The sequence below is a fragment of the Sabethes cyaneus genome, chromosome 1 (assembly GCF_943734655.1).
Source record: "Sabethes cyaneus chromosome 1, idSabCyanKW18_F2, whole genome shotgun sequence".
NCBI lineage: Eukaryota > Metazoa > Arthropoda > Insecta > Diptera > Culicidae > Sabethes > Sabethes cyaneus.
In genome coordinates, this window is record NC_071353.1 from 27,110,129 (window position 1) to 27,122,853 (window position 12,725).

Below are 12,725 nucleotides of genomic sequence, written 5' to 3' on the forward strand. Positions count from 1 at the left end.
GAACGTAAACGTATTTTATCGTATTGCCATATTCTCGAATTACGGTGGTAACCGTTTATATTGTGTCCAAGTTGCTGGTGATTAAAATGTCCGACGAAGAAGAATTAGTGTTTGCGAAGCGCCAGAAAACCATTCATTATGGATCGCTGGAAGATTCCGAGCGGATGCGTCAGTTGAAGGATTCCGGTTCAGATTTGTACGGCAGCGGCGGTGCCGGTGGATCTGGTGATATCGGTCAGGTGTACAGTTCCAGTGAATATTTCGATTTGGAGAATGAGGTGTCCAAAGATAAGGCAGCGTTGCTGGAGGAATTCGAAAGGAAAAAAAAGGCGCGACAGATTCACGTTAGTACCGATGATACGGAGGTGAAGAAGAATTTGAGAGCCCTGAATGAACCCATTTGCTATTTCGGAGAGGGTCCGGCTGAACGTCGAATTCGTCTAAAGGAGCTACTGTCTGCATTGGGTGAAAGTGCTATTCCGCAAAAGAGTGTTAAAGAAGAAAAGCAGCAGTTGCAAAAGGAACAGGAGTCAACCTGGTACCACGAAGGACCAGAATCACTGCGAATTGCTAGGATTTGGCTGGCAAACTATTCCTTGCCGAGAGCAAAGGCGAGACTAGAGGAGGCTTCCGAACAATTGAAATTACCCAGTTCTACTAAAGCTGGACGAATGGTTGAATTACAAAAAAGAATACAATCGTTAGCTCCGCAATGCAGTCAAGTTGGGGACGTTCGACCGATAACGAATTGCTGTTTTAATTCGGAATCAAACTTACTGCTTACTTCAAGTCTCAGCTCAAAGTGTAAGGTGTGGTCTGTACCGGATTGTAATCTCGTACAAACCCTAAGAGGTCATCAGTTCTATGTGAGCGCTATCGCATTCCGACCAGGCGTTTCATCAGACTCAAAAGGCGAAGTTGCTATGGCTTCTGGTTGTTACGACGGCACTGTAAAGCTGTGGTCATTTGACAGTGAAGAAGCTATCGCTGATATCAACGGACACGTACCGCATCGGGTTTCACGTTTGGCTTTCCATCCGTCCGGACGTTTTTTGGGAACTGCTTGCTACGATTCATCCTGGCGCCTGTGGGATTTGGAACAGAAGCAGGAAGTTTTGCATCAGGAAGGACATGCCAAAGCCGTTCATTGTATTGCATTCCAGATCGATGGCAGCGTTTGTGTGACCGGTGGTTTGGATGCGTTCGGTCGAGTCTGGGATCTCCGAACCGGTCGCTGCATCATGTTCCTCGAGGGGCACCTCAGTGCCATATACGGCGTAGATTTCTCCCCCAATGGGTACCACATTGTGACCGGATCGCAGGATAATTCCTGCAAAATATGGGATCTGAGACGGCGCCATCCGGTGTACACCATCCCGGCACACCGGAATTTGGTTTCGGACGTGAAGTATCAGAAAAACGGTGGCCATTTTCTGGTGACGGCCAGCTACGACAACACCGCTAAGATTTGGTCCAACAAAACATGGCAACCGTTGAAGACCCTGTCCGGTCACGATAGTAAAATTATGAGTGTGGATATTTCACCAAATTCGCAACACATTGCTACTACTTCTTATGATCGTACGTTTAAACTGTGGAGCCCGGAATGATTGTAATTCGATATCTTTTTTTAATAAACAGCTTGGTAAAACATCCGCAGCATATATGAATTATCTTTTGATAAAGTATTTTGAAAGGTCTTTTGATTAGCGTCAAACATGTTCAATGAATAAGTAATTTAGGTAATTTATCCTCCATACAATAATCCTGTGTTCCAAATGAAATGAGTTCCAAACATGATTTTGTATACCCAGCGAAAATTTAGCTTTTTCTATTTTATTTAAGACAAATAACTGTGAAAGTTATGAAAATGATTTCTAATTATAACAGTGCTAATGACTGAACTTCGTCAAATGCCGTGATTAGTGCCAAATATTGGGAATTCTACACCGGGATTGACCCCTGGGAATTTTCTTGGGTTTGTTGTCACTGCAAGATTAAAACAGAGCTTACTATTTTTCTTTCAACTTGAAACAGGTCTAGAAGTAAGAACTTTTGAAGTTTATTGTAAAACAGCAATATTAGCACTTGCTTAATATGTACGCTTTGCGTTTATAAATGCACTTTTGGTTGAGGTGAAATTCTCAATTTTCGATCACATTAGCAATTTACAAATTTGATTTTACTTCATCGTCGAAAACAAGTTCATCGCCATCGGGCAGCGGACCGAAGAACCGGTCAACCGTAGCAGTGGTTACATCGTTTAATTTTGCCGGATTCCACTTTGGGGCTTGATCTTTGTCGATCAGCAGGGCACGAACACCTTCCTTGAAATCGCTATTGATGACACTATGGACGGCCATGTGGAATTCTAGCTTTAGACAGCTGCGCAGATCATTTTGTAAACCCAGATCCAGCTGCTTCTTAGTGACCTTTAACGATGTGGGAGACATTTTGGATAATGTATTTAACGTTTTCAGAGCCCATTCACTGCCCTCTTTTTCCAAGTTTGCAAAAATATCTTCGACTGTTGCAGCATTGAAGCATTTCTCAATTTGCTGCAAATTCTTTTGCAACACAAACTCCGAATTGTTTTCCGAATTGAATTTTTGTAGAACTTTGGTTACGTCGGTCGCGTTGCTCGTAGCTACCAGCGCCTTTTCAAGATCTTCAAGGTTTTTACTTTCCACAAAATGTGTCGCAATTCCAGCACGAACTAAATCTATACCTTTCAAGCGAAATCCAGTCAACCCCAAATATAACCCTAGTTTACCTTGCAATCGTGGTAGGAAGTAACCCCCACCGACATCAGGAAATAAACCTATGGCGGTCTCTGGCATAGCAAACATGGTCCGCTCGGTCGCTACTCGATACTTGCCATGTACGGACAATCCAACTCCACCGCCCATAGTAATTCCGTCGATGATGGCAACGTAATCTGGTCGGTAAGAAGATATCAACTCATTCAGCCGATATTCCTCCCGAAAGAAGTTTCTAGATGATTCAACGGCTCCACTTTCTACGATCGTTCTCACGTCACCACCGGCACAGAAAGATTTCGTTCCGGCACCTTTAATTATGACGAGGTTTTTATTATCCTGCCACTTCTTCATAGCGGCATAGATTTGTCGTACCATGTCCAAGTTGATCGCATTCAGTGCTTTCTGCCGGTTCAAGGTAATAACTCCCTTGTCCCGTCCGAATTCCTCGCAGATTACCGTTTGTTCCGCTTCACGCGTAGACATGGCCCTAAAAAGTCGAGGCACCGCGCTTTTCTGTACCGAACGAAGCAACTGCGGACGAATTAAAATTTAATGTTGATTACTTATAGTACTTGAACTTTGATAGTTGGCCTTACCATTATAAAGCTGTTTTAGATCGCTATCGCCTGTTGAATGATAAACCGCACTGGAATCAGAATCAGTAAATCGAATGATGATTGCTGATGTTATGCAATTTTAAAATGATTAGCAGAGATGCCAAATAAGCTGAAAAATGATTTTGCAATTGTGAAATTAGTCGTCATCGATTCTCCCAATTTCAAAAGTAGTTTTTTTTTTTTTTTGAAACCGAAATTCTCTTCATGAAAATATATTTAAAGTGTTCAGATTCGCAAGAATCTAGTTCAGATTTACAATTTTACGAACGAAACTCCGCTTTTGGGCCCAAAAATTGCTTCCAAAATTGGGCTCTCCTACGAAAAATTGATGACTGCTATTTTCCCGTTAAAATATTTAAGAAGTTAAAACTAATTTGTAAAATTAGATAGTTTTTCCACTAACGTACGGTTATTCCGTACATTTGCATTTGATTCAAAAATTAGTTTATACGACAATTTGAACGCTGGTATTCACGAAACGAATGCTCAATAAACTATATACAGAGTAAAGATATTAGTTGGATAACTCTTACTTTGAATTTTGTACGTACTTTTTCGAAAAAAATTTCTCAAGAGTCCTACAAACTACATTATAATTACTTCTCGCGTCACTTTTCATTTCGTCCAATGTAACAAATGTAAACAAATCCGGTTTATCACAACAAATTATTGCTCTTTTTAAACTCTATGTTATACAAAAACACCTGCCCAAATAGAATTATTTTGAGGTTAAAAAATTAGCATTATCAAAATGTCCAATGTGCACATTCGAATTACGGCTGACTGACTGTTACTTCGGTCGTTCTCATCTGATGTCCAAAGTGCAAAAAAAATCAAAACAAACCCGATCTGTACATTGGACGTTTAGCAAGTGAAAGTTTTTTTTCGCATTTATGCATTTTAAGTGAAACAAGCGGCCTAATATTGAAAAATAACCTCGAAAATAGCGTAGCACGGCAACGCACGTATTTTACGGTGATCTCGCTTAATTTATGTGCAATAGCCTGGAAAAATAAAAACGTCCAAAGTACAGCATGAGATGGTAAACAGTCCAATGTAACTTTTTCCATAATAAACCAAAACTGCTTAGTTTAAATTAGATTTTTAAAATCTCCGTTGAATATTGAATGTTATTATTCATCAACCACGTTGAGTGAATGACTGAAAATTATTTCATTTTGAAACAATTTAAAGTTCAATTCGAAGAACTTCGATCTCGTTTTTCTCAATATGGTGGAATTGTTACATTGGACGAAATCAAAAGTGACGCGAGACTTCTTTATTTAACATTTCTGGCTTTAGGTTTCAAAAGGTCGCATAATCAACCCTTTTGCATGGGTTATGCGACCTTTTGAAAACTAAAGCCAGATTTGGCCGTTAGCATGCTTAATATCTAAAGATTTTGAATAAATAAGTTACCTTAGTTTCTCGTTCTTTGAATCTTTGCTAAAATTTCGTTTGACAGCTTTGTTGTTTTGACATTTGTTTGACTTTGACATTTCACATTTGCCAATTTCGTAAATAGACAGGTGCAGACATTCAGAGGCTGTCGAATATCGAAAACATTGACTGAGGCCGCACGAAATATAATTTTATTTCTAAAATTTTCGTACGTTTATCGTACGTGTTTAGATATCCTTCAGGTAAATTATAAGAGCCATACAATGCATACAACACACATTAACATTGAAACTAAATTCATGGTAATTTTCAATACAGCGTTCATCGCCACACCTTTTCCATAAAGTACATGGTTTGATATTTGATTCTCGGCTATAGGACGTTCGACAACACGCGTGTGAGCTGTTATCCAATTATGTTTACAAAATCATCAGTTGGACCGATTTTAAAGTATAATTGCTTATAAGATATAATAACTTGTAGTGCAACTAAATGCTTCTGATAAAGTCGTTTTTCCTAATTACGGTTCCACATTAGTTCGAGCAACGTGGATATTTAATAGACGAAAGCAATGATCAAGTTTAGTCAACGGTTAAGTGGCCGATTAGCAGCTAGGCTGTTTACTAGTCGGCATATCCTACAAGGTAAAACTAGTGCACCGTTCCTGCTTGGGTCACGAGGCAAGAAGGACGATGGAGGCCGGTTGTTTACACCGGTACCCATACGACCCAATCCGGATGACATTAACGTGGGTGCAGAGCTGACCGGAGGAACTCTAGACAAAGCTGAAATGCTGAAAGTGATTCTAAAGTTTAGCAACCGCAAAGAGATTAAGTTTCTTTGTTTGGAGAACGGCATAGATTCCAATTTGCAGCAGCAGGCATTCACCAGCTTTCGGCGGTATTGTCTAGAAACGGATGCTTTGCCGGCAGATTTGCACGTCGTTCTTAGTGATATCCTGCAAGGTGCCGGGCACGTTGACGATATATTCCCCTACTTTCTACGTCACGTGAAACACATCTTTCCACACCTGGAGTGTATGGACGATCTAAAGAAGATTTCAGATTTACGACAACCGGCCAACTGGTATCCGAATGCAAGGGGAATCAACCGGAAAATCATCTTTCATTCTGGTCCGACTAATTCAGGAAAAACCTATCATGCTATGGAACGATTTTTGGCAGCCAAGTCCGGCGTATATTGTGGTCCTCTAAAATTGTTAGCCAGCGAGGTTTACAATAAAAGCAACCAAAGAGGGACTCCCTGTGACTTGGTTACCGGTGAGGAACGAAAACTTGCAGACCCGAATGGAAACTCATCGAAACACGTAGCTTGTACGGTTGAAATGACCTCTATTAACACTCCATGTAAGTTTATTCTAAGAAAATAATTTCCATAAAACTAATCTTGTTACGACTTGCAGACGAGGTTGCTGTTATAGATGAAATCCAGCTGCTCCGGGATATTGGTCGTGGTTGGGCTTGGACGCGGGCACTACTTGGTCTGATGGCCGAAGAAATCCACGTATGCGGAGAGCCCGGTACACTGGAACTGCTGCAAAAGATATGCGATACGACACACGAAACACTGGAGGTTCGAAAGTACAAGAGGCTGACTGCTTTGCATATCGAAAATCAAGCGTTGATGTCACTCGACAATGTGGCGCCAGGCGATTGCATTGTCTGCTTTAGCAAAAACGACATTTACAGTGTTTCGCGAGAGATCGAAGCCAGAGGAAAAGAAGTCGCGGTTATTTACGGCGGTTTGCCACCAGGCACGAAGCTCGCACAGGCCGCAAAATTTAATGACCCCGAAAATAGCTGTAAAGTTTTGGTTGCTACAGATGCAATAGGAATGGGCCTCAATCTTAGTATCAGACGAGTGATTTTTTACTCAATTATCAAACCAACAGTAAACCAGAAGGGTGAAAAGGAAATGGACACGATTTCTGTTTCCCAGGCTTTGCAAATCGCCGGCCGTGCTGGGCGATATGGCATGAAATGGGACGAAGGATATGTAACGACTTACAAGCCGGAAGATTTACCTACTTTAAAGAACATTTTATCGCAAATTCCGGACCCGTTGACGCAAGCTGGTCTGCATCCAACCGCGGATATGATCGAATTGTATGCTTACCACCTTCCCAACGCCACACTAAGCAACTTGATGGAAATTTTCGTGTCTCTCAGTACAGTCGACGATTCATTGTACTTTATGTGTAACACGGAAGATTTCCGCTTTCTTGCGGAAACCATACAGCACGTTCCTCTACCCCTGCGAGCTCGGTACATATTCTGTTGCGCTCCCATTAATCGTCAAATGCCATTTGTGTGTTCCATGTTTCTCAAGTATGCGCGACGATACAGCAAAAATGAGCCGGTGACGTTCGATTGGTTGTGCAATCAATGCGGTTGGCCATTCCAACTCCCGCGAACCATCATTGATTTAGTGCACCTCGAAGCTGTATTCGATGTGCTTGACCTGTACCTTTGGCTGAGCTATCGTTTTCCAGATTTGTTCCCGGACGAGAAGCTGGTTCGGGATATTCAGAAAGAATTGGATGACATCATTCAGCAGGGCGTCTTTCAAATCACCAAGTTGCTTAAAAATTCGGAAACGGCCGTATCGACCAACACGCCGGATGAGGATTCGTTCGTGATACGGCAGAAGAAGAGCAAATACTATCGGGAAAGTGCACCTCAAGGGGGCAAACTAACGGAGCGTTTGCTTGCCCAGGGATTGCTCACTCCGGCAATGCTGCAAGAATTGAAAGCCGAATGGGATCAACAGGCGAAACCAAGTCGGACGGCCAGCGATGACGAGGGTGATGATGGCTTTCTTGGCAAGAAAGCCCGACGAAAGCCAAGAAAACCAAAGTAGTTTGTTTTGTGCAGCGAAATTATTATGTAGGTACCTAATATCGAATGAACATGCAGTGTAACTGGAAGAAAAAAATATTTTTATTTTATCCAATAGTACCCGTATTGCTTGAAAATTTGCCGAAAAACTTATTACACCATTACAACGTGTATTTGCTGTGTCGCAGAAAAATAGAAATATTCCGGAAATGTAGAAACCTTATTTAGCCCCCATTTCCAAGTCAGGGATCAAATGTGTCATTCGCAACTATTGTGGAATTTAATTTAATTTATTGTTGCGCATCCTTTGGCTAACATCATACAGACTGAATATCTTAAATTAAGTTTAGTTTTATCTTCTTATTCTATTCGAGAAGACTGTTTCTCGTCAACTCAAAGTCGAAGTAATCTCCAACGTCGTCTGCGTACGCAAGAATCTGTCGGGCTATAGTGGCCATAGTAAGTTCGATGGCGAGGAATAACCAGCATTGACATACCCCGGAAACGTCGCTGGGGCCCCGTTAATGGGCTAACAATCGGTAGTTCCTTTAATTATGTCCAAGACAAACATTCTCTGGTGCCTAACGCCTAACTGACAGAGGCTCCAACTTGATCAACTGGCACCGGTCTAAATAGTTGGGAAGATTATCTGAATCGTTCCACGGACGATTTTCATCACCATTTGCAAAGGCGTTCGCGGGGCAATATCAAGCGGGATTCATGGGTGCCCGTGCCACCACGGATCAGATTTTCGCGCTTCGATAAGTGTTGCAGAAATGTCGCGCATACATCGTGCCCACGCATCATTTATTCATTAACTTCAAATCGACGTATAACACGATCGATCGCGATCAGCTATGGCAGATTATGCACTACTACGGATTTCCGGATAAACTAACGCAATTGGTCAAGGCGACGGTGGATCGAGTACTGTGTGTTGTTCGAGTATCAGGGGCAGTCTCGAGTCCCTTTGAATCTCGAAGAGGGTTACGGCAAGGTGATGGGCTTTCATATTTGCTATTCAACATCGCTTTGGAGGGTGTGATAAGAACAACGGGGATAGACACGAGAGGTAGGATATTCACGAAGTCCGTCCAGCTTCTTGGCTTCGCTGACGACGTCGACATTATTACACGTACCTTTGAGGCATGGGCGTAGCGACGGGGGGAGGGGGGTTTGGGGGTTCAAACCCCTCCCCTCCCCCAAGCCGATTTTTGATTCTGAATTTTTCAAATTGTCAGCGATGTTTCTAAACAAATATCACCAATTGTTGCATTACAAGCTAATGTTTTCTTATTTCATGAAATTATCTCTTCAGTATCAAGGCAAATATCCGTTTTTCTGTTTCAAATCAATCCCGTGATATGGACCGGTGTCAGAACTGCAGCTTAAGCTTTTTAAACCCATCCATAGGCGTAGGAAATTTTGAAAAGGCGTTGAAACTTTTGAAATCTCTGAAATGCGCGCTGTGACCATTATAGTCTCTTACATTCGGGAGTCTTCGGCGGTTTCATATTTACGTGCGTTTTTGCAATATGTACACACGCACTTGCTAAGGCTAAGTAGTTGACTGTTGTTACCACGCATGTTAGTTTGTGCTGTTTGAACAAACATAGTGTTAATTTATCAACTCATTTATAAGTGGAGTGGAACTGTGACTGGTTATTTAGCGAAAATGAGCTTATTAAAATGGCTGCACAAATCAGAACCGCCAAGAAAGCGTTTTTGTCAAGACTCAGGTGAGGATGAATTGCCCCAAAATGATTAAGGTTTTTTTTTGTTTTTAAATTCAGTTTTCGCAAGTACTTACTTACTTACTTAATTGGCCTAACGTCTTATGACAAGGCCTGCGCAGTATAATTTCTCCATTTGTTTCGGTCCATGGCAACTGATCTCCAGTTCCGCGGGCACCCAGTGCTCGCCAGATCTCGCTCCACCTGGTCTTGCCACCTCGCTCGCTGTGCCCCCCTTCATCTTGTTCCTACCGGATTTGATGCGAAAACCATGTTTGCAGGATAGTTGACCGGCATTCTAGCAACATGTCCTGCCCAACGTATCCGTCCAGCTTTAACCACTTTCTGAATACTTGGTTCGCCGTAGAGACGTGAACTCGTGGTTCATTCTTCGCCTCCATACACCGTTCTCTTGCACTCCGAGTGCTCTTAGGTCCTGTTCTAGCAGTGTCCACGTTTCGTGCCCGTAGAGGACAACCGGTCTAATTAGCGTTTTGTACAGTGTGCACTTTGTACGGGGGCTCAAATTGTTCGACCGCAAGTGTTTGTGGAGTCCGCTGATAATACGTCTTTTAATCTCACGGCTGGTATTGTTGTCCTCTGTTGCCAGTGAGCCAAGGTATACGAACTCGTCGACTACCTCGAACTCATCCCCGTCGATTACCACGGTACTGCCTAAGCGAGCGCTGTCGCGCTCGGTCCCGCCCGCCAGCATATACTTCGTTTTAGACGTATTTATCTTCAATCCAATCTTCTCTGCTTCGCGTTTCAGTCTGGTGCACTGATCTTCCACCGCCTCAAATGTTCTGCCGACAGCATCCACGTCTTCAGCAAAGCAGATAAATTGACTGGATTTATTGAAAATCGTGCCCCGCATTTAGATCGCCGCTCGCCTTATAACACCTTCAAGCGCAATGTTGAATAGCAGTCAGGAAAGACCATCTCCTTGTCGAAGTCCCCTGCGAGATTCGAATGGGTCCGACAATCCACCCGAGATTCTCACAAAGTACTGGATCCCATCCATCGTAGCCATGATAAGTCTAGTAAGCTTACCCGGAAAGCCGTTTTCGTCCAAAATTTTCCATAGCTCTTGTCGGTTTACGCTATCATATGCGGCTTTGAAATCGATGAACAGGTGGTGCGTGGGGACTCGGAATTCGCGGCACTTCTGGAGGATCCGCCGCAGGGTGAAGATTTGATCTGTTGTAGACCGACCCTCCATGAAGCCGGCCTGGTAACTTCCCACAAATCTATTGGCTATTGGCGATAGTCACTTTGTAGGCGGCATTCAGGATAGTGATGGCTCGGTAGTTCTCACAATCCAGCTTATCACCTTTCTTGTAGATAGGGCAGATAACCCCGTCTTTCCAATCCTCCGGTAGTCATTCCGTATCCCAAATCTTGACAATCAGTTGATGCAGACAGCCGGCCAACTTGTCCGGGTCCATTTTAATAAGTTCCGCTCCAATGCCATCCTTTCCCGCTGCTTTGTTGTTCTTCAGCCGCTGGATAGCTTCTTTAACTTCCCTTATCGATGGGGGTGGCACATCTTCGGGGGCTGCACCAATGTGGTCACTTCCTCCGCTATCATGGTCTTCCGCCTGCACGCCATTCAGGTATTCATCGTAGTGCTGCTTCCACCTTTCGGTCACCGCACGGTCGTTAGTCAAGATACCTCCTTCTTTATCTCTGCACATTTCGGCCCGCGGCACGAAGCCTTTGCGAGATCTGTTGAGTCTCTGATAGAACTTCCGTGTGTCGTGAAAGCGGTACAGCTGTTCGAGTTCTTGGCACTCCTTCTCCTCTTGGTGGCGCTTCTTCTCCTTGAAGAGTCGGGTTTGCTGCCTCCGCTTCTGTTTGTATCGCTCCACATTCTGACGGGTGGCTCAACGCAGCATTTGTACCCGCGCTGCGTTCTTCTCAGCCAATATCTGCTGGCATTTCTCGTCAAACCATTCGTTACGTCGATTCGGTGCCACACTGCCTAGGACGTTTTCCGCTACGCTGTTAATGGCTGTTTTCACGGCATTCCAACAGTCCTCAAGAGGGGCTTCATCCAGCTCACCCTCTTCCGGCAGCGCGGTTTCAAGAGATAACGCGTAGTTTTCGGCGACCTCCGGTTGCTTCAGTCGCGCTAAATTATACCGTGGCGGGCGGCGGTATCGTATGTTGTTCACAACAGATAGTTTTTGACGTATCCTTACCATCACTAGGTAGTGATCCGAATCAATGTTAGCGCCCGGATAGGTTCTGACGTCGATAATGTCTGAAAAGTGCCGACCATCTATCAGAACGTGGTCGATTTGTGATTCTGTCTGGTTGGGTGATCTCCAGGTGTACCGATGGTAGATGTTATGCTGGAAGAAGGTACTACGTATGGCCATGTTCTTGGAGGCGGCGAAGTCGACAAGTCTTAGGCCGTTTTCGTTCGTTTGCGGGTGAGCGCTGAACCGTCCAATCACCGGTTTGAATACCTCCTCCTGACCAACCTGAGCATTACAGTCCCCGATGATAATTTTGACATCATGTCTTGGGCAGCGGTCGTATTCACGCTCCAGCTGCGCGTAGAATTCGTCTTTGTCATCATCGGTACTTCCGAGGTGAGGGCTGTGCACGTTAATTATGCTTATATTGAAGAATCGGTTCTTAATCTGCACATTCGGGGGTTGATCGGCCACCACCCGATCACCCACTTCTGCATCTCGCCCATCACTATAAAAGCTGTGCCCAGCTCGTGTGTATTGCCGCAGCTCTGGTAGATGGTACGACCATCTCTATACGTACGTACCATCGTTCCTTTCCAGCATACCTCCTGCAGCGCTACGATGTCGAACTTGCGGCTTTTCACTTCTTTAGAAAGCACGTGGGTACTTCCGAGGAAATTTAGAGACCGACAGTTCCATGTTCCCGTGCCGATTGTTCCGATTAGAGTTATTATTATTATATATTGAAGAATCGGTTATTATTTTTAGCTTATATTGAAGAATCGGTTCTTAATCTGCACATTCGGGGGTTGATCGGCCACCACCCGATCACCCACTTCTGCATCTCGCCCATCACTATAAAAGCTGTGCCCAGCTCGTGTGTATTGCCGCAGCTCTGGTAGATGGTACGACCATCTCTATACGTACGTACCATCGTTCCTTTCCAGCATACCTCCTGCAGCGCTACGATGTCGAACTTGCGGCTTTTCACTTCTTTAGAAAGCACGTGGGTACTTCCGAGGAAATTTAGAGACCGACAGTTCCATGTTCCCGTGCCGATTGTTCCGATTAGAGTTATTATTATTACTTACGGAGTCCATTGCTTTGGTTTTTTTTAGTGGTTCAGGCTTGCAAAGCCCGCAACCAACCC

The 12,725-nt window shown here is 43.9% G+C and overlaps 3 protein-coding genes across 3 annotated transcripts; 2 read left to right on the top strand and 1 right to left on the bottom strand.

Moving 5' to 3' along the window:
- LOC128743865 (U4/U6 small nuclear ribonucleoprotein Prp4) lies at window positions 1–1,636 on the top strand. Its single transcript, XM_053840551.1, has one exon. It carries the CDS (start codon window positions 87–89, stop codon window positions 1,608–1,610), a length of 1,524 nt encoding a protein of 507 aa, XP_053696526.1. The 5' UTR covers window positions 1–86; the 3' UTR covers window positions 1,611–1,636.
- Window positions 1,637–2,058: 422 nt separating this feature from the next.
- Window positions 2,059–3,431, bottom strand: LOC128744440 (3-hydroxyisobutyryl-CoA hydrolase, mitochondrial). Its single transcript, XM_053841464.1, has 2 exons — window positions 3,359–3,431; window positions 2,059–3,293 (listed from the first exon to the last, which is right to left on the bottom strand). The coding sequence occupies exons 1-2, from the start codon at window positions 3,359–3,361 to the stop codon at window positions 2,169–2,171; spliced, it is 1,128 nt and encodes a 375-aa protein (XP_053697439.1). The 5' UTR covers window positions 3,362–3,431; the 3' UTR covers window positions 2,059–2,168.
- Window positions 3,432–5,214: 1,783 nt separating this feature from the next.
- Window positions 5,215–7,720, top strand: LOC128742048 (ATP-dependent RNA helicase SUV3 homolog, mitochondrial). Its single transcript, XM_053838237.1, has 2 exons — window positions 5,215–6,147; window positions 6,204–7,720. Exons 1-2 carry the CDS (start codon window positions 5,352–5,354, stop codon window positions 7,658–7,660), a joined length of 2,253 nt encoding a protein of 750 aa, XP_053694212.1. The 5' UTR covers window positions 5,215–5,351; the 3' UTR covers window positions 7,661–7,720.
- Window positions 7,721–12,725: the final 5,005 nt, after the last annotated feature.

Coding starts and splice junctions, on each gene's coding strand:
- LOC128743865 (XM_053840551.1), top strand. CDS start 87: ATGTCCGACGAAGAAGAATTAGTGTTTGCGAAGCGCCAGAAAACCATT.
- LOC128742048 (XM_053838237.1), top strand. CDS start 5,352: ATGATCAAGTTTAGTCAACGGTTAAGTGGCCGATTAGCAGCTAGGCTG. Junction 6,148..6,203: donor GACCTCTATTAACACTCCAT/GTAAGTTTATTC, acceptor TACGACTTGCAG/ACGAGGTTGCTGTTATAGAT.